Source organism: Panulirus ornatus, chromosome 53, assembly GCF_036320965.1.
Source record: "Panulirus ornatus isolate Po-2019 chromosome 53, ASM3632096v1, whole genome shotgun sequence".
Classification (NCBI taxonomy): domain Eukaryota; kingdom Metazoa; phylum Arthropoda; class Malacostraca; order Decapoda; family Palinuridae; genus Panulirus; species Panulirus ornatus.
Window position 1 is genome coordinate 1,742,501 of NC_092276.1, and position 26,813 is coordinate 1,769,313.

The 26,813-nt window shown below is 50.6% G+C and overlaps 1 protein-coding gene across 23 annotated transcripts in view; it reads left to right on the plus strand.

Annotated features, from left to right (window-relative positions):
* The window catches only part of Ih (hyperpolarization activated cyclic nucleotide gated potassium channel Ih), a 543,812-nt gene that overhangs the window by 51,885 nt on the left and 465,114 nt on the right, over positions 1-26,813 (plus strand). The window contains exon 1 of one of the 23 annotated variants that reach the window (XM_071692387.1): positions 16,661-17,213. The exons of the other annotated variants lie outside the window; for them this stretch is intronic. Within the exon in view, the coding sequence (XP_071548488.1) occupies positions 17,179-17,213 (35 nt within the window). The 5' untranslated portion in view covers positions 16,661-17,178. Of the gene's footprint in view, positions 1-16,660; positions 17,214-26,813 lie in introns of those variants that run through there. 23 annotated transcript variants of the gene reach the window in all.

The following is a 26,813-nucleotide window of genomic DNA, read 5'->3' on the forward strand; positions in this document are numbered from 1 at the left end:
CCCATACCACCCTCCCCCTACCCCGCCCCGGGCTGGACTCCTGCCAGCTCGCAGGGAGTGGAGGGAGGGAGGCTGTGGTGCCGGGCCTCCCTCCCTCCCTCCCTGACTGCCTGCCTGCCGACGCCCTCGTCCATCCTTCTCCTCCTCCTCCTCCTGCTGTGAGAGGGAGTGAGGGAGAGACACGAAGACGAGACATCGGAACTGGACTACGGCAGATACGACCGCTGGCGTAGGATGCCAGGGAGGAGCAGACAGGGAGGTGCTGTGCCAAGGAAGAATACGCCCTGGCGTATGGGTAAAGGGGCGTAGAGTGTGGGAGGGACCGTACGCTTGAGGGAGGTAGGGTTTAAGGCGCACGGACGCACCGTCGGATGACGTGCATTTGACCGGTGTAAGATGTCGGACGATGAGCTGGTAAGCTGATTAATATGTCGGGACGATGATTATGTACGAGCGCCGTGAGCGTGGAGGAGGAGCGTAGGGGGGTCTCTCTCTCTCTCTCTCTCTCTCTCTCTCTCTCTCTCTCTCTCTCTCTCTCTCTCTCTCTCTCTCGGCCGGCGTGAACGCGAATCAGTCACTTGTAACCGACAGACCTTCACCTGTTCCCTCGGATTTGACACGCGCCTCGCGAGGTTGGTCGTCCGCCGCCGCGTAGTGATATCCCAAAGGGGCCCAGCCTAGCGTCCTGCTGGATGCCCCGGCCACGACCCCTTTGCAGAGCGGACGCGCCGTCCATAAGGAAAGGAGTTAGATGAGGTGGAATGTGTTTGGGGGGGAGACGCATGAGACTAGATCGACCCAAATGCTACAACCATCACGAATATTATCTCGGCCCCATCATGGCCGCTTCTCCACCAGTCCTTACCAGCTTTCCACATGCCACTGTATGTCTAAGTAACATGTTTTATCCTCGAGGTGTTTTCAAGTCTTAATGGGAAACTAAGATATTTGAATACGACACGACAATGCCTTGTTCACGAAGCCCCAGACGTCTCAACAACTCCACTGTGTGTAAGCAGGACTCGCTGTCCACTCGTGCGTCCTCCATAGGCTCAGTGTCCTCTTGAATCACCTTAGTGTGGCTTCCGATCCTCTTCCCTTCCTGATGATTGAAGCCCTCACGGATCTTCACCCTTCCACAGCCGGTAGTCCGGATCCCGACTTTGTTTATAGTATTAACCCCTGGAACCTCCCAGTAGTACCACCCTTCCCCTCCCATTTCCTTTTTTTTTTTTTCATCCAGGCCAGTGCTCCCTCCCCCTTTCCACCCCTTAGGGATCCCAAAGTAAACAAACCAGGGCTGACCCCACCGCTAAGCGTTCCCCCCTCCTCCTCCCCCATGTCTGGGCTAGTCTTACCCCCACCGCACAAAGCCGATATCCTGGCAGTTAGCGACCCCTTATGCTATGGATTTCTTATTGGCAGTTCGAAGGTCTCCACGTTGCCCTGTGCCCTACTCATTACTACCCTCACTCGCGCCAACTCCTGTGTGTGTGTGTATGTGTGTGTGTGTGTGTGTGTGTGTGTGTGTGTGTGGGATTATACCTAGCCACCACAAGGAAGCTGGACCATCAGCAGAGTCGCAGTGATTCTGGTGTTTGGTTTGCCGTACAGTGGAGGACGTAATCATGAGAGGTGATCAAGGCACGGTTTGAGGTCACCAGGTACCCAGTGCCCTCCTGAGACCCACAGAGGATCTGCATGACGACCTGACAGAGGCCGCTGTTCAACCGTGGAATCAGACAGCTGGCACACGTCACCGCCACAGCAGCTGGCACACGTCACCGCCACAGCAGCTGGCACACGTCACCGCCACAGCAGCTGGCACACGTCACCGCCACAGCAGCTGGAACACGTCACCGCCACAGCAGCTGGCACACGTCACCGCCACAGCAGCTGGCACACGTCACCGCCACAGCAGCTGGCACACGTCACCGCCACAGCAGCTGGCACACGTCACCGCCACAGCAGCTGGCACACGTCACCGCCACAGCAGCTGGCACACGTCACCGCCACAGCAGCTGGCGCGGGAGGGCGCCCGAACGTTTACGCGTAAGTGACGGGGGAGGGAGGGAGGGAGGCAGCGGCGTCGAAGACCAGCTCTGGAGCGATGTTTTTTTAAAGTTGAGTAACTGGTCCAGCGCCAAGCGTGGGTTATGGCGAGGCTCTGGGGGCGTGGCTGTTCCTGGAGGCGTGGCTTTTGCGGGGGCGTGGAATATCTTGGAGACACAGTTGTTTGTGGAGGTGTGGAGAGGGGGGCGTTTTGAGGTGAGGCAGATGCAGAGACGTGGGATGTTTTGGAGGAGTGGCTGTTGTGAAGGTGTATAGTATTTTGGAGGCTTGGCTGATATGGAGGCGTATGCTACTTTGGAGGCGTGGTTTTGTAGAGGCTTGGGTTACTTTGATAAGTGGTTGCCGTTGAGGCGTGGGATATTTTGGAGGCGTGGCTGTTGTAGATATGTATGCCATTTTGAAGGCGTGTGTGGTGGGGAAATCTGGACGACTCATGTGTATGTGGTTTGGAAGCCGTAGTTACATGGCTGTATGTACGGGTGACGATGGACAACACAGGTGGCGTGGTTGGTGATGCAGAGGAGGCATGGTTACGTAATGACGTGATTGACGTAGTAACGTGGAAGGTGTTGAAGTAAGAGGTTGATTGGCTATTCGTTGTAACGTTTGGGTAGCAGGAGACTCATGGGTAACGCGTGGGTAATGGTGAGTCATGAGTTGTACAGTCACTGGGAACTTTTCTGAGGGTCTGCGACGGGTCGCAAGACCACCAGAAACGTTCCTGAAGTCTGAGACGAATCACACAGTAAGCGAGAACGTTCTTGAGGTCTGCGACGGGTCGTAAGACTGCCAGAAACGTTTCTGAGGTCTGTGACGGGTCCCAAGACCACCAGAAACGTTCCTGAGGTCTGCGACGGGTCCCAAGACCACCAGAAACGTTCCTGAGGTCTGCGACGGGCCGCAAGACCACCAAGAACGTTCCTGAGGTCCGGAACGAGTCTCACGATCGCCAAGAACGTTCCTGATTTCGGCAGCAGACCGTCTCAGCACCTCCACCAGGAGCGTCACATTACACAGGGGAACAGCACTAAATCTTTCGGGGCCATAAAATAAGGCCAGCGGGGATAGGAACTGGAACCCATCAATTTTAGTACGGGCGCCGTCCCGTCCAGGTCTCACCTACCCGCTATAAACGTTCTTTCAGTTGGTCTTTATGAAGCCCGAGGCGTTGCAGCGTAGACGGCCGTAGGTTAGCCTAAGGGGCCGGGCCCCTCGACGCAACGCAGACGGCCTCAGGGTTTTTGCCTATGGGCCGTGCCCCTCGACGCACGGAACGAGGTATCGCAACGCAGACGGCCTCAGGGTTTTTGCCTATGGGCCGTGCCCCTCGACGCACGGAACTAGTTGGATCCCTACTTGCCAAAGGGAGAGAAACACTAGCTGTCGAAGTCTGTAGTATCCATGCTTGTGGATACCACGTATGTGTATGGACAGAGCCAGTGACGCATTCCTACGTCCCTCTGTTCGTGTGTCTACAACTTGAAAGTCTCCAGTCACTTGCTTTGTTATGTCCTCTTGGATTTCCACCAGACTTAACGGGGTCTTTTAGGTTTCAGTCCTACTGACCTTAGGGTCAAAGGCAGGTTGGTTTACCCCTTCCAAAAGTTCAGGTATACATATGTCCTCCCCAGACCTTTCGGGGAGACGACCCATTTTTCTCAAGGTTCGAAGATGCTGCCATGTCCCACGTTCGCGCACCCAGACCCCCAAGCTCCTCCGGGACTTCAGCCTCTGATCTCTATGTTTGATCAAACGCGGTCCATTTACTCATTCCACTGAGCCCTCAGGGTCGGAGACGAGAGTGGGAAACACGCGTCTCAGTACGTCCCTGTAAAGGTACTTGCCGAAACCACGTTCGTTTATTACCATCGCCTGAAGCAGGTTGGATTTCCCCAAGTGCCCTGAGGGAAATCGCAGTCATCCATCCGCAATTCATCATGTTCAAGGATGGGTTCTCAGTCACCCCGGGCCCGCACACACGCCTTCTGAATTACCGAAATCGCCCTGAAAGTACGACAAGTGCGATCCTTCAACACGACGGTTCGACGCCTGGCGCGACCTTTGGCTTGACCCGTGGTGGTCAGGTTGTGGGTCGTACCATTGCGGTCAAGAGTGTGAGTTCTGATCCCTCGTTTTTGCTAAACCTTCTTGAAACTCTCGGCGTTGATCTAAATAGGATTGAATCCTCCTAGATACGAATACTGTGCTGGAATCACTCTATCCATGACCCTTGGAACGGGTCCGGAGATGGAGTTCAGTCGTGTATATGTGAGCCTGTTTTGTCTCCTCCCGAACCAGGGATGCCTGTCATTAACTCTATCAAAAGTGTTTGGTTCTTTGTTCTAATCCGAATGCGTAATTTGGTCCTCTTATCTTCGAAGATGGGCGCGACCCACGAATTGATACGAATGCACGTCAGTGAGCCACAGACTTGATATTCATCGTATAAAGTTTACTGAATCATATAAGATTCTGGTGAGATTATGTTGAATTATCGTCTTTCAAAACTTCATCCACCCTCAAAACTCTCGGTTCGAAATGGGGAACAGAATCGTACGCGCAGACGTTCCGATACACTCCGCCTCCCTCAATTTTTACCTTTCAGTCGCAATCCGTACATAATCCTATTGGATCCTGATCGAACTCGATGATGATACTCTTTTTTTCATATAAATACGTCTTCGATCCGCGTCTTCAGTGAGAATCGAATCAGATCCCCTTTATACCTGTCCCGAGATGGATTATTTATTTCATTTATTTTTTGCACGTTTTCCTTTTCTTCTTCGACGTCGTATTATCGTGGTTTTTTTTTTTTTTTTTTGCACGTCTTCCATTTTCTTTCCCTTTCATCTTCGTCGTCGTCGTAATGTTATCGTACATAAGTTACAAGCTGTACTTTCTTGGTGGGTTTTGCTGACTGTATCTCGCATCATCATATCCCTAGTGCCTTAGCGCCAGACGTGTGTGTGTGTGTGTGTGTGTGTGTGTGTGTGTGTGTGTGTGTGTAGGACAGGAATATCGTAAGTTCATCCGTCCCTTTGTTTTTCCTTTCACAAACTTTACCTTTGTGTACCTGCGATGTACACAAGAGGTGGCCCAGAACACGTCACAGTCATCCCTCCAGTTACATTCCTCACATCACTCCCTCCCCCACACACCAACAACCCCTGAGATTATTCCCTCCGGAAACAACCCTCTCTCTCTCTCTCTCTCTGGGGGCTGCATCCTCTCATGGAGGGCGGGCCTGAGCCCTATCGCCATGATATTAGACATGGCGTTCTTGCACCGACAGGGGAAAAATAAGTCTCATATCAGCCTTAGCCAGGCGAACTCGAGCTTAATCTTCACCCATTTTTTTTTTTTTTTTGGAGGGGGGTGATCTTTCGTGGGCGTTCGACGCCTGCAGGAGGCGCGCGCCCCAAGGCCTCTGCGAGAGAGTCTGGTGTAGTGGCCCAAAGGTTGGAGGGAGGAAGGGGTGTACGACGGAGGGAACAGCATCGTACTTCATCTGTATTTGATTCCAACATCAACAAACGTTTCGAGGATGGAAGATCCCATTTCAGCTTTGGGCCAGACTCCCCCCCAAAGCGCTTCTTACCTTCTGACTCCCCCATCGAACTCAGCCGCAAAGAGGAGAGGCTGAACGGTAATTATCCACCTCACAAACGCTTGGGTTTTTGCTCTTAGATCGAGTGTATCCATAGTACTAAAGCCTTCAGCGACTCCTTCACTGCCTCAGAAGGCACTGGAGGGGACCGCTGTTTGCCTCCCAGTTGACAAACTCCGGTGACCATGGTAGACCATCTGATTACGACGCACGACCCTACCGTCACTGCAAAAGACCATACGAGCAACGACCAGAGCTCCACTCCGCTCCAGACATAACCACGAGTAATGTCGTGAATATGCCAGATATACATGATCGGGAAAATCTTCAAAGAGGAGGGGGGGATCGAACCCTACCCCTTCGCAAATTTCACTCGAGAACCAACGAGTCGGAAGGCGTGCTCGAGGCTAATCTCATTTTCCCACTCGTGCTGGGGTGGGGATGTGGCTCTGCAGATCGAGGACTCTCAGATCCGAGTGCGAATGAGGACTTCGCAGGTTGAATGAAGGGAGAGCCATCGCTTGCGTGGCGTGAAGCGTCTGCCAACAAAGGCCCTTGCTTGACACAGTGTGAAGCACTCGATCGTCAGGAGGGGAAGGAACTTCTGAGGCCGACTGTCACAGAGCTGCAGCGCACTCCTCGCCCTTGTGAGGCCCTCGCTGGGGGCGGGGGGATCTCTCCCATATGCCCCGTCTGTGGCCTCTTCGTTATATACATGATACGCGAATGTTGACTCAAGACTTGTCGTGTTTCGTGTTTTTTCTCCCCTCCTCGTGGTTAATTGCAACGCATACTAGGTTACCCGCACCACTGTGACATTAATGGATGGTATAGCAGTGGAATTTATCAAAAAAGGGGGTGACTGTGTTGTTGACTGGTTGGTGAGGATATTCATTGTATGTATGGCTCATGGTGAAGTGCCTGAGGATTGGCGGAATGCATGCATAGTGCCATTATACAAAGGCAAAGGGGATAAGAGTGAGTGCTCAAGTTACAGAGGTATAAGTTTGTTGAGTATTCCTGGGAAATTATATGGGAGGATATTGATTGAGAGGGTGAAGGCATGTACGGAGCATCAGATTGGGGAAGAGCAGTGTGGTTTCAGAAGTGGTAGAGGATGTGTGGATCAGGTGTTTGATTTGAAGAATGTATTTGAGAAATACTTAGAAAAACAAATGGATTTGTATGTAGCATTTCTGGATCTGGAGAAGGCATATGATAGAGTTGATAGAGATGCTCTGTGGAAGGTATTAAGAGTATATGGTGTGGGGAGGCAAGTTGCTGGAAGCAGTGAAAAGTTTTTATCGAGGATGTAAGGCATGTGTACGAGTAGGAAGAGAGGAAAGTGATTGGATCTCAATGAAAGTCGGTTTGCGGCAAGGGTGCGTGATGTCTCCATGGTTGTTTAATTTGTTTATGGATTGGGTTGTTATGGAGGTGAATGCAAGAGTTTTGGAGGGAGGAGCAAGTTTGCAGTCTGTTGTGGATCAGAGGGCTTGGGAAGTGAGTCGGTTGTTGTTCGCTGATGATACAGCGCTGGTGGCTGATTTGAGTGAAAAACTGCAGAAGCTGGTGACTGAGTTTGGTAAAGTGTGTGAAAGAAGAAAGCTGCGAGTGAATTTGAATAAGAGTAAGGTTATTAGGGACAAGTCAATTGGGAGGTAAGCTTAAATGGAGAAAAACTGGAGGAAGTGAAGTGTTTTACATATCTGGGAGTGGATTTGGCAGCGGGTGGAACCATGCAAGCGGAAGTGAGTCACAGGGTGGGAGAGGGGGCGAAAGTTCTGGGAGCGTTGAAAAATATGTGGAAGGCGAGAACAATATCTTGGAAAGCAAAAATGGGTATGTTTGAAGGAATAGTGGTTCCAACAATGTTATATGGTTGCGAGGCGTGGGCTATAGATAGGGTTGTGCGGAGAAGGGTGGATGTGTTGGAAATGAGATGTTTGAGGACAATATGTGGTGTGAGGTGGTTTGATCGAGTAAGTAATGAAAGGGTAAGAGAGATGTGTGGTAATAAAATGAGTGTGGTTGAGAGAGCTGAAGAGGGTATTTTGAAATGGTTTGGTTACATGGAGAGAGTGAGTGAGGAAAGATTGACAAAGAGGATATAAGTGTCAAAGGTGGAGGGAACGAGGAGAAGTGGGAGACCAAATTGGAGTTGGAAGGATGAAGTGAAAAAGATTTTGAGCGATCGGGGCCTGAACATGCAGGAGGGTGAAAGGCGTTCAAGGAGTAGAGTGAATTGGAACGATGTGTTATACCGGGATCGACGTGCTGTCAGTGGATTGAACCAGGGCATGTGAAGCGTCTGGGGTAAACCATGGAAAGTTGTGTGGGGCCTGGATGTGGAAAGGGAGCTGTGGTTTCGGTGCATTATACATTACAGCTAGAGACTGAGTGTGAACGAATGTGGCCTTTGCTGTCTTTGCCTAGCGCTACCTCGCACACATGCGGGGGGAGGGGGTTGTCATTTCATGTGTGGCGGGGTGGCGACGGGAATGAATAAAGGCAGGAAGTATGAATTATGTACACGTGTATATATGTATGTGTTTGTGTATGTATGTATATGTATACGTTGAAATGTATATGTATGTATATGTGCGTGTGTGGACGTGTATGCATATTGTATATACATGTGTATGTGGGTGGGTTGGGCCATTCTTTCGTCTGTTTCCTTGCGCTACCTGATAAATAATAAAAAAAAAGAGATACTGTAATAGTATCTGTTCACTGATACACTGATTCATTATTTGTGGACGATCTCACTGGGATTGGGGGTGTACAGCCAGCCAGAGCGGGAAACTGTGAGTGGGGAGGTAAGAACCACTGGTTGGTCATCTGTGAGAGAGAGGATACGCCAGCCACACTCTACCATCACCACCACCGCTCCTCCCTATGTGGCGTCTGGTTGGCATTGTGCAGCAGTCGGATCAAGGTAGGGTCATCAACCCCCATAGCATGACGCAAGTCTGAGAGATGGGTTCCATCTACCACCAGCCCGCACTCAGTCCCGTGGGAAAGCGCGGCACTTCGCATTTGACCGTAGCGTGACGTAAGTCTCAGGGATGGGTTCCAGATGGTGGCCTCGTTACTACTACTACCCCCCCCTCCCTCCCTCCCCAACCATCTACCACCAGCCCGCACTCAGTCCCGTGGGAAAGCGAGGCACTTAACACTTGACCGGTGCCGCATGTGGTGGGGTAGTCATACTTGGTAAGAAAGGCCGTGTGTGTTGTGTGTGTTTCTGTGTGTGTGTGTGTGTGTGTGTGTGTGTGTGTGTGTGTGTGTGTGGAGAGAGAGAGAGAGAGATTATAGTCTTGGGTTTCAGTTCGAAGGAATGTTCTCAGTTAAGAGGGTTGGACCCCCGGCTGTGTTGTCAGACGGGTGAAAATATATTCGTGGGATAGTTTTCGTCGATTCCTCGATGCTGGTGGCCATGTGCGGTGGCGGCTCGGATGGATGAAGACCCCCCCCCCGAGTTCCCTCGTCGTCCCTCTCCCCCCTCTGGCCATGCCGGTGGCCCAGGTGCATGCATGTCCGTGGTCGTCACCAGTGTAGTTCCGTTGTTCCCTCCCTCCCTCCTTGGTCGTACCGGTGGTCCGGAAAACCGGAACACTGAGTCGTCATCGTCCTCGACGCTTTCCATCGCACGACGGGTCGTCCACGACGGGTCGTCCACGAGTCCAGAATGTCCACATCTCGCGTTTCCATTGTGTGTGTGTGTGTGTGTGTGTTGGACGACGACGCCGCCGTTTCCCTCCCCCCACCTCCTCGCTGCATCTTCACAAATGCGACGCTTCACTCCGCATTTTCCTCCGCTCCCCTGTCGCTGCAGCAGCAGCAGCAGCAGCCAGCGTCTCCTGCCTCCTCCCTCACACCCTCCAAGACACTTTGCATATCTCCTTTATGTTCCTCCCAACCTTTCTCTCGTAAATACGCCTCCCCGCCTGTTATGTCCGTGTATTTCATTCTCCCTCCCCCACAGCGTCTTTGCGTCTTCATCGTACCCACCGCGTCCTCCTCCCCCCCGTAGCTCGCCCGTAACTAATCCCATCCCATCCCATCCCCCCCCAATCTTCTTTAACCCGCTCCGCTCGGGCGCTCACGAGCCACACAACACCCCCTACCCCCCCAAGCGAATCGTTCCAAAAGCAAAGATTTTCTCTCCTCTCCGTTTACACAAAGGATCAAGGTAATCGTGAGGTTTTCTAAATACCCAGCCGCAAGCTGCGAGGGAAAAAAAAAAGGGGGTCAATTTATTACGCCGGGGGTTTCTTGGGGTTCGAAAGAAGGGAGCTGGAGACACATTGAGGACCATGTCATGTATAGGCGCCACGGGTGGGGGGGGGGGGGGGGGTGTCTGTGAGCTGAGGTCAGGGACGGCAACAAGAGGGGGAGATGGTTAGGGGGGGGTGATGATAGATGACCCCAGGGGAGCAGCCCCGTGAGGAAGGTGGGTGGACCAGATGGAGATGCAGGAATGAAACAGGTGCGAAGACCTAAACGTCGGGAGTTGAGTGGATGTCAGGAGGGAGATGAGGTCTCCCGGCTGGATGTCATGAGGGAGACGGTGTGTTGGGTGGATGTCGTGAGGTGAGATGAGAAGGTGGTTGTGGTGGATGTCAGGAGCGAGATGAGGAGGAGGAGAAAGGAAGGAGGTGGGCTGATGACTTCAGGAGGGAGGGAGGGAGGAAGTGGGTGCATCAAGGGAGCTCATAAGCGTGAAATCTAGTGGAAAAGGAGAGAGAACAGTTCAGTGATCAGGGATTCTAGGGTGTAGAATATACGATCGACTGCGATGCAAGCTCCAGGAAGACAGACGGACGGGTAGATAGACCCACTGATACATTTCTTCACCCACCGTGGAGTGCTGGCTTCACCAACGAGGATCAGAGTCATCGCTTGAGGTAGACCTCGTACTGTTACCAAGCCATCAGGTATTCCGACCTTTACAGCCCCTGTTGTATTATCAGACACCGCCCGCCTGTGTCTGCCAGAGGCGCTGCCTGCTTGCTTCCTACCCCACTCGGGTAGCGCGACGCCTTGATGGTAGATAGCCTGTTACAGCTGAAGATCTGAGACACTCACATAGGCCTGGAGGAACACATGAAATGCAGTGTTGTACTGAGATTCGCCCGCTGTGTTGAATCATCTCATTTTCAGCCGAGATTCCGTTGGATCTCATGCTTCGAAAGATGGAACATCTTTCCCTCAGTGAATGAAAAGATCGCATGTCGTTAACACGAGGAACAGAACTCCTTTGATCGACCCATATCACAGCAACTGCCTTAGATTGACCCAGTCATCTGCAAATTCTCCAAAAGCTCATGACCTTCTGGTCCCGATCCTAACCTGGGATGTGTGGGAGGAGTGCAGAGGTGGGGAAAAGTCATTTTTCCATTATTCGTTGTCTTGTTTTCCCACTGGTCTACAAAATGGCTGGGGGAAAAAAACCCAATAATCTCTCTAACTCTTTAACCCTCCCGGAGGACACAGTATTAACCCGAGACGAGATGATCAGCGAGGACGAAATCGTTCCCGAAGCAGCCAAGTGGTTCGACCCGAAGGATATCACCCTCTCCAGGACATTCCATCTGCATTATGTCTTCCCTCCTTCACGGCCACCTAGCGATCGTGGGCTTTTAGTCCCTGCCAGACCTTTGGCCAAAGCTGACCCCATCCATTCCCTTACCCCGAACCCACCTAACTACCACCCCGAACTACTTTGGAGCAAAACTACATTTTGTAGAGCTTTGAAATCACCATATAGCAAGTTAAAAGTTCTAAGCCATTTTCCTTCTTCAGTCCTTTTCTTGTCCTTGTTCGCCTGTGTGCAACACCGCTCATTCCTCTCAAGCCACAATTTCTCACCACGTATCGGCAGAGGATTACCAGCGCCAGTGGCATCTGGTGGAGGATCTATCAACTTACTGGCGGATTATATCTTTCAATTTGTTCATTCTCGTCTCCCGAGTCGCAGGGACAACGCGTATGCTGTAACTGAGTACGATAACTCTACCTATCATTTGTCATCGGTTTTCGCCGCCCCCCTCACCGCATCGCCATCTGGAATTTAGGCTCTTACGGAAAGAATTTGTTAGCCAATGATTACTTCGCAGTCTGGCAGGAGCAAGGGTCCATGATGCTGAACGTACGGGAGGCTGGGGAGTGGTGGAGCAGAAGCCGACTGGCGGACGGGCTTACTGAAGTCTTGACTGCCGCTGGAGACGTGCCAGCCCGTGGTACCTATATCTACGACCCCTGAGGACAGTTTTGGACGCGAGGCTCCAGAATCAATACGAGATCAAGCAGGGGGGGGGAAAAAAAAAAGAAGGGGTCCTTAGCTCCTGTCAGCCTCGAGTGACCATTGCTACAAAGTCAAGCGCCCTCTCTCTCTCTCTCTCTCTCTCTCTCTGAAGTTCCTGTAGCCGCTTTATGCTTGGGAGCTCAGGCAGGGAAGACCCTGAGCCCTTGTTAAGTTCCTAGTGACCGTTGCGGGGCTGGCGCTCGTGGCGGAGAAAGCCCTAAATCCTCCAACACCTCACCAACCCCCCCCCCCCCCCCCTTGCTGAATTCCTGTAACCCCTTTTTGTGACGGTTTGTGGTGGGTTTCCACCCACCCACCCAGCCAGCAGAGCTGAACGCGTCAGACACCTCCAGGCCGGGCACCTGGAAACATCCTGGTGCTTCACTCTTTCCTTTAAGGTTCGATGGCCGGTTGTACAGTAGTCTGGGACGCGGGGATCGGCAGCCACACTGAGTGGGGGGTGACACACAAGCCCTGGAAGAAGTAATTATGAAGCGAGTGTTGTGAAACAATTGGTTCGTTGTCTCAGACGTGTCTCGTTTGCAACAGGTGTCAGGTTGGCTGTGGTTTTGACACTGATTCACATAGTACAGTACAGGCATGTCTCCGTGTATATGTCTAAGATGACTCAGTCATCCCCATCAGGAGCAGGACAGAGGACCTGGTCATCCCCACCAGGAGCAGGGCAGAAGACCTGGTAGTCCCCACCAGGAGCAGGACAGAAGACCTGGTAGTCCCCACCAGGAGCAGGACAGAAGACCTGGTAGTCCCCACCAGGAGCAGGACAGAGGACCTGGTCGTCCCCACCAGGAGGAGGACAGAAGACCTGTTCATCCCCATCAGGAGCAGGACAGAAGACCTGTTCATCCCCATCAGGAGCAGGACAGAAGACCTCGTCATCCCCGCCAGGAGCAGGACAGAAGACCTCGTCATCCCCGCCAGGAGCAGGACAGAGGACCTGGTCATCCCCACCAGGAGCAGGACAGAAGACCTGGTCGTCCCCACCAGAAGTAGGACAGAGAAGCGACGCATATGCCTCCACCAGCAACCAAAGCTTAGCGACGCTTAGTATGCCGGACGGGGCGCTCTCGGTCATCTGTTGCTGCTACGGCGCCCGGGTCATTTTGCTCCGGGCGCAGCGCTCGGCACACCCCGGCCCCGAATTCACGCTCAGAAATTTGATTATTGGCAAACCTCACACGTATGGCCCTTCCTTGGGGCTCCGGCTCTGGAGGGTTTACTAGACACCGTCGTCTTCCGTGCATGCCGGTGTCCAGATCGCCTTCCCCTCCCTCGGGAGGTCGTGTGTTCTCCCAAGGCGACCCCTGGTGTTGCGAATATATCCACCGGACGCCCGAGCTTGTGGCCGGATACTGGGATTGCAGATCTGGGACTCCGTGCGAAAGATGCAAATATGGGAATCTGTGGAGAATATATATTTATGGCCTCCCTCAATTCACTCCCCTTTGGTCGAGGAGGGAGGAAAAAGTGTCCCTGCTTTACCGATTGCTCGGCCCTGGTCTTCATCCACACCAGGGGCGGGTGGTTACCCAACGCCAACACTTCTGACGAAGGAGATGGGCCTCTGGAGGAATGGTACTCAAGGCCCAGTCATACATGGGGTGGGAGAGAGAGTGTGTGTGTGTGTGTGGTATAGGGATTCACCTTGAACACCTGAGAGGGGCAAGGAGGTGTTCACCACATGAGGAGGCGAAGGTGTTGTTTGACTGTCGACAGTTGGTTATGATTTGACGACTAACGGCCCTATTGGTCGTGCCAGGCGATCATTAAGAGGTAATTAAACACTAACCGACCAAGGTAGTGCTTGTGGAAGCCATACCTGAGAGAAATTACAAATCGAAGACATGATATATTATATATATATATATATATATATATATATATATATATATATATATATATATATATATATATATCAAACTATTCGCCATTTCTCGCGATAGCGAGGTAGCGTTAAGAACAGAGGACTGAGCCTTTAGGGGAATATCCTCACCTGGCCGCCTTCTCTATTCCTTCGTTTGGAAAATTCGAAAAAAAAAAAAACGAGAGGGGAGGATTTCCAGCCCCCTGCTCCCTCCCCTTTTAGTCGCCTGCTACGACACGCAGGGAATACGTGGGAAGTATTCTTTCTCCCCTGTCCCCAGGGATAATATATATATATATATATATATATATATATATATATATATATATATATATATATATTATTCGTAATATCCAGGCCAGCAACAGATGTCGGGGAGTGAGAGAGAGAGAGAGAGAGAGAGAGAGAGAGAGAGAGAGAGAGAGAGAGAGAGAGAGAGAGAGAGAGCACCATACGAGCCAAAACTATGGTTCCTTTATTGAGAAACTTGTGGCTTAGAACTTTACAGGTCATCCAACCGGAAGTTGCAACTTTTTACTGCCTGGCACTATTGCTTGACCTGTCCCAGCTCAAAGGTATTGTTTCACTGTTGTCTTGCACTGTTGTCCAGCTCAACGGCACTGTTACACTGCTGTCTAGCACTGTTGCCTTACTTCTGGGAGTTCAACGGTGAATATATATATATATATATATATATATATATATATATATATATATATATATATATATATATATATATATATATATATATATATATATATATTATTATATTCTTTTATTATACTTTGTCGCTGTCTCCCGCGTTTGCTAGGTAGCGCAAGGAAACAGACGAAAGAAATGGCCCAACCCCCCCCCATACACATGTATATACATACGTCCACACACGCAAATATACATACCTACACAGCTTTCCATGGTTTACCCCAGACGCTTATTCCTCAGCCCCGACTCTTGCTTGGCCAATCAGAACTCCTCTGTTATGTGAAGCTGTGGTATGTGATGTGCTGAGAATGATTGGCGAAAATGGTGGTATTGATATGATATACACAATCAACAGCAGTAGCATCGATAATTGCAATGATAATCGTGGGCATAATAGTTATGATAATGATGATGATAATAATAATGATAATGATAATAATAATAATAATAATAGATGATAATGATAATGATATAATGACATCATTGACAACAATTATACTAATGATAATGATTATTAGTATTATTATAGTATAATTCAATATTGTGATAGCAATGATTAAGTTGTAGTCAATGGATTATTGCTTATATGACCCTGAAATATCATATTCACTTTTTCCGTTGCCCATCATCATGAGAACCCATAAGAATGATGCCTTTTTTTAACCCAGTTTTCTCGTATTCCAGGTAAGATTGGACTACCGCTTGCTACCACGTCACTGTAAAAGAAGTCGGCAGTGAAAGGTAAGTGTAATAATAGCAGTGAGTAGGTAGCAGTTATACCAGCAGTGATCAGGCAAGACTGATGATATCAATAGTGAGTGGGAAATGATACTAGCAGTGACTAGGTACGGTAGCAGTGCTAGCGGTGAGGTGGTGAAGCCTGATGACAGCAGTGAGCAGATTACGCTCCGAAGCACTGACAGTAACCTCGCACGCACGCAGTGATCAGATGTCACAAAGGGACTGGCAGTGAGTAAGTTATGACAGCAGCGAGGTCGTATGGAAGGGATTTCAGCAGTGACCAAGAATGACAGGAGAAACAACAGTGTCCAGGCACAGTAGGAGCATCAGCAGTGACCAGGCACCGTAGGAGCATCAGCAGTGATCACGTATTTTAAAAGCAACAGCACCAGCGAGAGAAAATAGACACAGGACATACGAGAAGAGAAGCAAAGTCGAACTGCGAGACGGAAGAAGAGAAAAAAGAAAGCCAGTCATGAGAGATAGACGGAGATGGAGGGTACAAGACTAGAGAGAGAGAGAGAGAGAGAGAGAGAGAGAGAGAGAGAGAGAGAGAGAGAGAGAGAGACTAATGGCACAAGACGATTGCCAAATGGGTCCGAACTCAGCGCCACAGCATCGTCATAGTCTGGGGACCATAGACTCTACTTCCTTACTCCCGTCTCGGGGTCCTGGACGTCCCTTTGGGCACAGCCCTCGAGATGGAAGGGTGAGGGGGGATGGGAGGTATTTGTAACGTAGGGATACCCTAAGGGGTAAAGCCGTCGTCCCTTAAAAGCAACCCTGTCAAAGACTTTCTTTGTTGCGATGGTGTTCATCGTGCCCAGTGAGAGGTCACTGACTCTGGCGTGTGGTCGGGATGCACCGGGAAAAGATCTCGTGGTTCTTCTCGAGGACCGAATTAGTGAATCGCAGTATCCCATCTCTGAAGCGCATGGATGCTGGAACAGCTACCTGGTAAATCCTCTCTGCAAGATGATGGGTCATCGTATATTTTGCCAGATCCCTTGGGAGGGTGAAGTCAGGAAGCAGTCGGATCCTTCGGCGAGAGAAGGGTAAAAAAAGAATAGGTTATCAACAGACGAATTTGGATCAGGATGGAGGCCATCGTTCATGTGAGGAAGTACCTGATTGAGGGAAGGAGGCTGGTTGGTGAGAGCGGGTGAGGCCAGGGATACAGTGAATGGACGAGGAGCACACACGTCGACAGTATGAGGAAAAAGGGGGATGTAGAGACTGTCTATGGCCGTAGGTAAAGTGAGGGTGGGCTTGAGGTTTGTGATGTCGGCCGGCAGATGGCAGGTAGGAGGCGGCGGGCGGTGGTGATGGCGGGCTCTCAGGGTGTCCAGCCGGCGAGCGGGCCAGTGCAGAGTCGCGCTCTCCGTTGTGTGAACCTCCGCGAGTGTCCCTCGTGCGTGCAGTGAGAGGCCGGCCCCCCACCCTACTTTTTTGCCATGGTGCCGTGACCTCATGTGTTGTGTGTGGCAGTGCGCTGCATTTGATGCTCTCTCTCTCTCTTCCCCTTGACGCTTCCCGTCGCGTCCTTCTAGATACCTTTGACGCTCAACCCCCGCGAGCTATGGGAGAGGTGCCACCACTTTCTCCTTCCTCTTCTACCACCATCACCATCACTTCCACCACCACCACCACCACCACCACCACATCCTCCACCACCACCACTACATCTACCGCCTGCTACCGCCACCACCGCCGCCGTCAGCGGGCTGACCCCTCCTCCACATCACCACATCTTCCATCTATAGCGTCAGAGGCCTACCGAGGTTGCCACAGCGGCGGCAGCAGCGACAGCAGCAGCAGCGACGACAGCAGCTGGAGTCAACTCTAACACCCGCCGGCGACATGTCCCTCAGGAGCTTACATCGCAGAATTAGCGGGTACGTGGGTCCCACAGCACCTTGCGCCGGCCACGGTCCAAGAGCTAGGGTAACGTAGCACGACTGTGCATCCCTGGCTTGCATCCCTGGGACGAGTGTGTGAGTGTGTGTCTGTGTCTGTCTGTGTTCTGTGTGTCATGCACCTACGTCAACGGGAAAGCCATGGGTAATCATTGTTCCATACCTCTTACGCTGTAGGATGAGTTTATTATGTACCCGACACACATTTACACACACACACACACACACACACACACACACACACACACACACGCAAACACAGGGCTCAGGGTGTAGCTAGATCTCTCTCTCTCTCTCTCTCTCTCTCTCTCTCTCTCTCTCTCTCTCTCTCTCTCTCTCTCTCTCTCTCTCTCTCTCTCTCTCTCCCACGGGGGTTAGAGAGGGGAAAAACCCGGGGGGAGAGAAGACGACGAAGCGGATCCTGCCCAGACCTGCCTGTGTCAGAGTAGAGCTAAGGTTAACACTTCGCTCGATAAGCCGGCAGTTGTAGAGGTGGTTGCGCGCCCAGGTCTCCGGCCAGAATATCCTTTCCCTCCCTCCCTCCCTCCCTCCCCAACCCTCCACCGCTCCCTCTCTCTCTCTCTCTCTCTCTCTCTCTCTCTCTCTCTCTCTCTCTCTCTCTCTCTCTCTCTCTCTCTCTCTCCTGCAGGCATCAAGAGGAGCGGGTCCGACCTCGGGAGGATAGGATAGCGGCTTCCCCCAAAGCCTCCGCCACCCTCAGCCACGTCCCGGTGGAGGATGACTGTTCCTGGTGTGGGGAAAGGGAAGGGAAGGGGAGGGGAGGTCTGTCTGGATGGTCGTTGCGGGGGAGGCGAGGGGTCGTAGGTAGGGACAGTGGGGTGGGATGGAGGTCGCCGTCTTCGTGAATGAAAAGAAGGGAGTAAAGAGAGAAATGGGGGGAAGGGGAGAAGAAGGGGCCGTGTGGTAGGAGACTGGACAGGTCGTCCTGGGGGAGGAGGGGAAGCAAGCAGGGGGAATGGGAGGGTGTAGCATTGCGAGCGGGGAGGGAGAGTGGGGAGAGGGCATAATTTTGATTAAAGGAGGACGGGGTGAGGGAGAGTGGGTGGGTAGGTTGAGCGGAGAGGACATCTGTTGAGGGAGGTGATGAGGGCTGCTCATGAAGACAAATGGACATGGGCGTGGAGGGAGTGGTGGGAGTTGACATGTTCAGCTGGTCGTTCGGGGAGACATGGTGGTGGGGAGACACCCCTCTCAACCACCACCCCTCGGGTTCGTAGTGGTTGTGGTGGATCATAAATGGCGGGAGGGTGGTAGGGTGAGGGAGTGTAATGAATTTAACGAAGTGGTTGTGGCGGAGATGGTACCCAGTAGGCAGTGAGCATGTCGGAAAAGGTTCCTCACCACAGCAATGAGGGTTTGGATGGTTCGTTTAGTGGCTCAGTGTAATGGCGGTGGCGTTGGTCGGTTACTATCACCTTGGTGGTGGTGATAGTAGCTTTTAATACCACTGCTGATGGGTCAGGCAGGCTTCACACCTGTGGTGCAGGAGGAGGAGGAGGAGGAGGAGAAGGAAGCAGCAGCAGCAGCAGCGGCGATCGTGGACTGGTTGAGCCGTTGGCGACCGCCAGCGACAAAGAAAGGCTGGTGGACACTGCTGCTTGGAGATGGTGCCCCCAGGGGGAAGCTCTCCTGGGCCTCCGTCACGAGACGCGACAGCCTGGTGGCACCTACACGGTGGTAGCATCATTAGTGATGGTGTAGCCAGCGGGCGATTAATGAGGCGATGATGATGATGATGATGATGAGAGAGAGAGAGAGAGAGAGAGAGAGAGAGAGAGAGAGAGAGAGAGAGAGCCAGCGTCGGGCGCGGCTGGCGACGGGACACCCCCCCATCGTCGGGGTCCTTGTTAGGACTAGTTCTTCGTCCGACCTGCTCGTCCCACCCAACCTGTCGTCACCCCAGCTCATCAGACGTGTGGTGTCTCTCTCTCTCTCCCCTCCTCCCCTCTCCCCTCCTCCCCTCTCCCCTCATGTCAACAGCCAGCCATGGCCATGAGCTTCCTCATCGACGACTGGGAGGTCCTCACTCCTCATGGATCCTCCTCCTGATGTGAACGTACGTACAACAGCCCTTCCGACACTCACTGCCTCCCCCGGTGATGTCGTCTTCCGTCACTCGTCGCGCATCTCCCGCGACCGATTCGTGGCTGGGTGTCCGTGCGACGCGGACCTCACCTCCACAGGGGACATTCGTGTCCCCAGGAAGGTACTCTTGTGCTCCCCAGCAACCACGTGCTCTGATGTCCCCAGCAACCACGTGCTCTGATGTCCCCAGCAACCACGTGCTCTTATGTCCCCAGCAACCACGTGCTCTTATGTCCTAGCCAGGTGCTCTTAAGTTCCCCAGCGACCACGTGTTCTGATCTCCCAGTAAGGTGCTCTAGTTTCCCGGCAACCACGTGTTCTGATCTCCCAGCAAGGTGTTCTAGTTTCCCAGCGACCACGTGTTATGATCTCCCAGCAACACGTTTCTCTTTATAAGTTTTACAGTAACTTTGGCCTCCTCCGACCACGTGCTGTGACGTCCTGACCACGTGTTCTAACCTTCTAACCCACCCCACCACGTGTCCTCTGACCACCCCATTCCACCACGTGTCCCAACCCAGGAGCAACTTCAATTTAGAGGACAGTGGTGGTTGGGCGTGGGGGGGGGGGGGGGGGAGGGATAAAGACCCCAGCAGAAGGTTAGAACACGTGGTCGGGACGTCACAGCACGTGGTCGGGACGTCACAGCACGTGGTGGGAGGAGGCCAAAGTTACTGTAAAACTTAGAAGAAAAAAAAAAACGTGTTGCTGGCGGATCATAACACGTGGTTGCTAGGAAGCACAGACACGCCTTGGTGTGTCAGCTGGTGACTAAGTTATGTGCCATCTGTACTGTGTCATCTGATGCCTTATGCCATCTGTACTGTGTCATCCGATGCCTTATGCCATCTGTACTGTGTCATCTGATGCCTTATGCCATCTGTACTGTGTCATCCGATGCCTTATGCCATCTGTACTGTGTCATCCGATGCCTTATGCCATCTGTACTGTGTCATCTGATGCCTTATGCCATCTGTGCTGTGTCATCTGATGCCCTATGCCATCTGTGCTTCATGCCGCGTATGGTTCTCACGCCGGATGATATTCTGTACCAGCTGGCCAGCTGGTGTTAAGTGCCTAAGTGCCCGACGTGTCTCAACCATCTAGTTCAATCCCATTATGGTATTTTTTTTGGGCCAGCTGCTGCTGTGTGTGTGTGTGTGTGTGTGTGTGTGTGTGTGTGTGTGTGTGTGATGGCATCTATTTCATAAGACTCTCTTACTAAATCCACTGGATTATAATGCCATTTTGCGCATCATGTCTTGTGGCGTATTGTCACTGGTGTACTATAATGCTCGCCGCCTCTATCATGCTCGTTGGTGTATGATGGTCTCTATCGTGTTCGGTGGTGCATAGTGCTTGCTGCCTTTGCCTCATGCCATCTTCTACGTAATTCCTCCCTGTGTATAATGGCTGATGGTTGTATGATGCTCGCTCTGCATCATGCTCAGTGTGGTCGTAAATGTTGCCTATTATGCTTAATGCCCACTAATGCCCACTTGTACAATGCTATGCCATGCCCACTGGTGTATACTGCAGGTCTCTGTGTTATGCCCACTTGTGTATACTGCAGCTCTCTGTATTATGCCCACTAATGTATAATGCTGAACGTGTATCATGCCTGCGTTCGTAATGCCAGCTGTATATCATGCCACTTTGTGTATAGTACGTACCCACATGTGTGATGCCAGGTGGTTCAAGCCCATTTTTTGCACATCACCATCTGTGTCGTCTGTCCACCAGTTACGGATCATTCTCCCAATGGTATGATAGAGCCATCTGTTTGTCCCGCAAAAACAAACTGTGCTTGACGCAAGCTGCGTCCCAGCCTCACTGATGTATGATGCCGGTCCTGTCTCATTCCCCGTGACGTATGATAACACCTGTGTATCATGCGTCACGTCCTGTGGCGTATAATACCACCTGTGTATCATGCTTCACCACTTGTGATGTATGTATGATAATACCACCTGTGTATCATGCTTCACGTCCTGTGACGTATGATAATACCACCTGTGTATCATGCTTCACGTCCTGTGACGTATGATAATACCACCTGTGTATCATGCTTCACGTCCTGTGACGTATGATAATACCACCTGTGTATCATGCTTCACGTCCTGTGACGTATGATAATACCACCTGTGTATCATGCTTCACGTCCTGTGACGTATGATAATACCACCTGTGTATCATGCTTCACGTCCTGTGACGTATGATAATACCACCTGTGTATCATGCTTCACGTCCTGTGACGTATGATAATACCACCTGTGTATCATGCTTCACGTCCTGTGACGTATGATAATACCACCTGTGTATCATGCTTCGCGTTGTGTCATGCCGTGTGTGTGTGTGTGTGTGTGTGTGTGTGTGTGTGTGTCATGTCATTTTCCAGCTGATGTGTGTCATGATGCCACCACTTCTTGTCATGCTCGCTGGCGGGGTCATGTTAGAGGGGCTGTGTCATCCTTACCCAAGGACGAAGTCTGGCTCTCCCTGTCATGCGTTTGACAGTGTTGCTTGTGTGTCATGCTTGTGACTGCATGTTTCCCAGCTGTGTGTGTGTGTGTGTGTGTGTGTGTGTGTGTGTGTGTGTGTGTGTGTGTGTGTGTGATAACCACTTGTATACACTGATAGGTGTGTCATGGTCACATACCACGAGAGCTATATGTCATTCTCACTGGTATAGTATGACAGATGTGTGTCATACTCACTGGTATGATGTGACAGCTACATGTCATAAACACGTCTAAAGTGACACTTGTGTCAAACCTACTGTTTCACAGTGTCAGCTGCATGCTGTGTACCCACTGTGTATGTACATATATATGTAGTGGCTGCCTTTGTGTGCACACACAGGTGTATGGTGCCAGCTGATTGTCATATCAAATGTGGCATGATGCTAGGCGTATGTGACCTCCATTTGGGCTTTCGTGCCACCTGTGTTATGAATACTAATAGGTGACGTGTTTCCAGCATTTCATCATTTTCTGTTAATGGATGATACCAGCTAAGTTTGATCCTAACTGGAAATATATATATATATATATATATATATATATATATATATATATATATATATATATATATATATATATATATATGTATATATATATACCTCTGTCCATGTGTTCTGTTGGTTATGGTGCCAGTGTTGTATTATGGTCTCTAGTGTATAATGCCAAGTGTATCATGCCAGCTTTATCTGATGCCCCAGCTGTCATTTTCATCTGTGTGTGTTATGCCAGCTTTATGCTATACACGCTAGAGCCTTATGGCATCTTTGTGTCACGTCATCAAGCATGCTGTGTATAATGCTCAATAGTGTATGAGTATAGTTGTGTATTATGCTTACTAGTGTATAACTCCAGGTGTGTATGCTGCCTGATATATATATATGATTATAGCTCTGTAGCATACTCCATGGAGTATACTGACAGCTGTTCATCATAGCCACTATTTCATAAACCCAGCTTTACATCATACTCAGTAGAGTATAATGTTATTTTTTGTGTCTAGCTCATTGAGGAATAATGTGATTCGTATGTCATGTCCATTCCCAATCAAGCTTTTTATTATGGTCACTGTGTATCATGCTCACAGATGTATAATGCCAGCTGTATATTATGCTCGCTTGCGTATGAATCTGGATGTGTATACATCAAACCCAATAATGATCAGTATTAATTGTGTGAATATCCTACCGCAATTTGATGCCAGCTTTCCTTAATCAAGCCCGTTAGCACATAATGCCAGACGTGTATTATGCTCAGTAGTGTATAATGCTCCCCAGTTGTACAGTGTCATCTGAGTATCATGTTCTTTGGTATATAATGCCATATATGTATCATGCTCACCAGTGCATAATGACTTCTGTGTTTACTTCTAATTATGCTTCATACTCATTATTGTATAATGCCAGCTGTGTATCATGCTGTCTACTGCATAAGGCCCACTCAGCATCTTGCCCAGTCGTAACCCACATATATGTATCATGCCTGCTGCTGTATGATCTATGGGGTGTATTCTTTTCACCATTGTATAAGGTGAAGTTTGTATCATGCTCACTGATATATAATGCCAGTATCGTGCCCGCTAGTATGTATCTTTTTTGTGTGTATCATGCTTACTAGTGTATAAAGCTAAAAGTTCATGATGCTCAACAGTGTGTCATGCTAATTTTGTCTTACACTCACTTGTGTATAATGCCAGAGGTGTATCATACTAGTGTATAATGCCAGATGTGTATCATACTTAACAGTATGTAATGACAGCTGTGTATCGTGATAGTGTATAATACCAGATGTGTATCGCACTTAACAGTGTATAATGACAGCTGTGTATCATGCCTAGTGATGTATAGTGCCAGTTGTGTATCACGACAGAGAATAGTACCATCAGTGTATTAAAACACAGTAGTGTATGATGCCATTCTAGTATCATGCTTGCTAATGTATAGTGATAACTGTGTTATCATGAAATTGTATCATGCCAGATGTGTATCATAATCAGTAGCGTATACTGCCAACTGTGTCTCATACTGATGTATAATGCCAGACGTATATAATGCCAGACGTATATAATGCCAGACGTATATAATGCCAGATGTATATAATGCTTGCTGTAATGGTATATCTGTGTATCGAACTCATCATCCACTGTGGACAAAAAAATAGATTTAGCCTTCGATTATGTGCACGAGTGCATGACATCGGCTCTGTGTGTCATGCCGGGTGTTGATGTCATATCGGTGGGGGGTTGCTGGTGTCATGCCACACAGGTGAGGGGGGGAATTAGTGGTGTCATACGCCCTCGTAACAGCGACACTAAAGTTTCTCCCCCACCGCCTCCCTCCTCCTCCTCTTTCTCCTCCGAGCCGCCGATACATCGGCTTTATCTGTGATTGAAAGCTGTGATTGAAAGCCGGCCTCCCCTGGCCGGCGTGCAACAGCCCCTCCCTCCCTTCCTTCCTTCCTCCCATACACCGACACCCCTCCCATGCACCTGCCCCACCCACACCATACACACCTCCCATGCACCCGCCCCACCCACACCATACACACCCCTCCCATGCACCCGCCCCGCCCCACCCCCCCCACCCTCTCTCCCATACGCACCCACTATAACACCTGTGTACTCACAGCAGAACCTCCCAGCCACACACGTAGTCCTCGTGAATGAACGAATTTCAGAAGAATCTTTTGAAGGGTGCGTCCTGACACACACACACACACACACACACACACACACACACACACACACACGCACCCCTCTCCCACACTACCACAGATCCCCCTTCTCATGTACCTACCTACACACACACACAGACACACACACACACTACCACAGATCCCCCTTCTCATGTACCTACCTGCCTACACACACACACACACACACACGCCCTCGTAAACAGGAAATAACACTACCTTTTCCTTCGCAGGATGGGAAATAAGTTCCGCCATCCCAGTCCTCAAATATTCTGGAAAACCAAAAAAAGAAAGTAAAAAAAAAAGAATAGGAAAGAGGGGAGTGAAAATGGGGAGGGGGGGGGGGGGGGAGGGAAGTAAATCTAGTTACCTCCTCCTTTGGAGAGGAGGCAACATGGGTTCCTGTCACAGTGGGCATGAACGAAATGACCTCTCCATCACAGGCGGTGGGGTGGGGGGAAATGGAGGGAAATGCCCTATCACAGTTCAGCGTAAAATTGAGAACGGAGCTCCTTCTTATATCTAGTGGGGGGGGAAGCGGCAGGGGGCAATCACCCAGCAGTCAGAGGGGGTGTCTTCACGGAGGAGGAGGAGGAGGAGGAGGGAGGAGGAGAGTGTGTGTGTGTGTGTGTGTCTCGGCTTCACCCCATTGTATGTCGTCGTGGTTGCAGTGGCATTCGGTGAGTACTGTGTGGTGGTGGTGTTCGATCCTTCTCAGTGGGAGGGGGAGGGGGGGGGGTTTAGAGGTGGTTGCAGTGGCATTCGGTGAGTACTGTGGTGGTGGTGTTCGATCCTTCTCAGTGGAAGGGGATGGGGTGTTTAGAGGTGGTTTTGTTCCTCTTCGTCTGCGATAGGGAAGGAGGGAGGGAGGTAGGTAGGTTTCATCTTGCCCTCTTGGACCTGAAGGAAGTGGTCTTGGGGCATGAATGGGTAAATGAGGGGTCTTGACCTCATTGCAATAGGGAATGGGGAGGAACTTTGCCTGACTTCCAGAGTGGAGGGAACACTTTACCCTCATGATTCATAGTGGAGGGAACATGATATCCTCATGATCAAGAGTGGAGGGAGCACTTTGCCCTCATGGTCTAGAGTGGAGGGAGCTCCTTGTTCTCATGATCCAGAGTGGAGGGAAAACCTTGTCCTCATCATCTAGAGTGGAGGGGATATCATACCCTCATGATCCATAGTGGAGGGAGCACTTTGTCCTCATGGTCTCGAGTGGAGGGAGCACCTTCCCCCTCACTGGCCCACAGTGGTAAAAGAAGGGTGACATCTCATAGCCCCGAAGTTGGAGGACGACAATGTCCTCACGACCATGAGTTCATGCAATCACTGATACAACTCGTTTCTTACAACATCCTGGCGAAAATGTATCTTTTTTCTTTTTATTTTCCCTGACACCTTAAGGCTCAACTCCAGGCCACGTCTGTCCCATCTCCCTCACTCTCTCTCATCTCCATCACCAGACGTGATCATATCAGTCACTCATGCACGTGTTATCCATCTTCTCCAACATCATCCACCACCACCACCACCACCACCAGGAAGACAGGCCATTTGCAAGTTAGCCTTCTCAGCACCACCGCCAGCTGATCTGATCACCAGCCATGCACTAGTTAGCGGCTCTTGCTAACTCGGTTGACGACCTGGTTAACTCGTGAGGATTTTCAGTTCGATCCTGCATCTGGGAATGATATTTTTTCTTTATGATTATCCACTCGCTACTATAATCCTTATCTAAGATTAACCTCGCTTATCCAGACGTCATAAAACTCTTATCTTTACCACATTCAGATGTGGATCTACACGCCAGACACCACTTGTACTCCACACTTACACACAGCACACATCCATGCATGTGAGCATGTATCTTAACAAGTACGTACACACAGAGGTTAGATCTACATTTAGGTACCAACAACATAATCACAGACGCCGTAATCTTCTAATTGGATTTCACGAACAGACCCAACTAAGAGAGCCACGGCTGAGCCCTCCCTTCATAGCCACCCACCCTTGCTCTTCCTCCTCCTCCTTCTTCAGGTGGTTCCTACACCTCCTTCAGTAAGGGATCTCTCCATATCCTACGCGCTCTCTACCAGCCCACATCATCATCTCGCCCCCCTACTCTACACACCCATACGTACCCCATCCCAATAAACAGTACCCACTCCGATTGTGTTGAACGCGAGAGGGCCACTCACTCACTGGCTGGCTTTGGCAGCGTGCAAGGAACGCACACTGAGGGATTGTCCATTCCGTT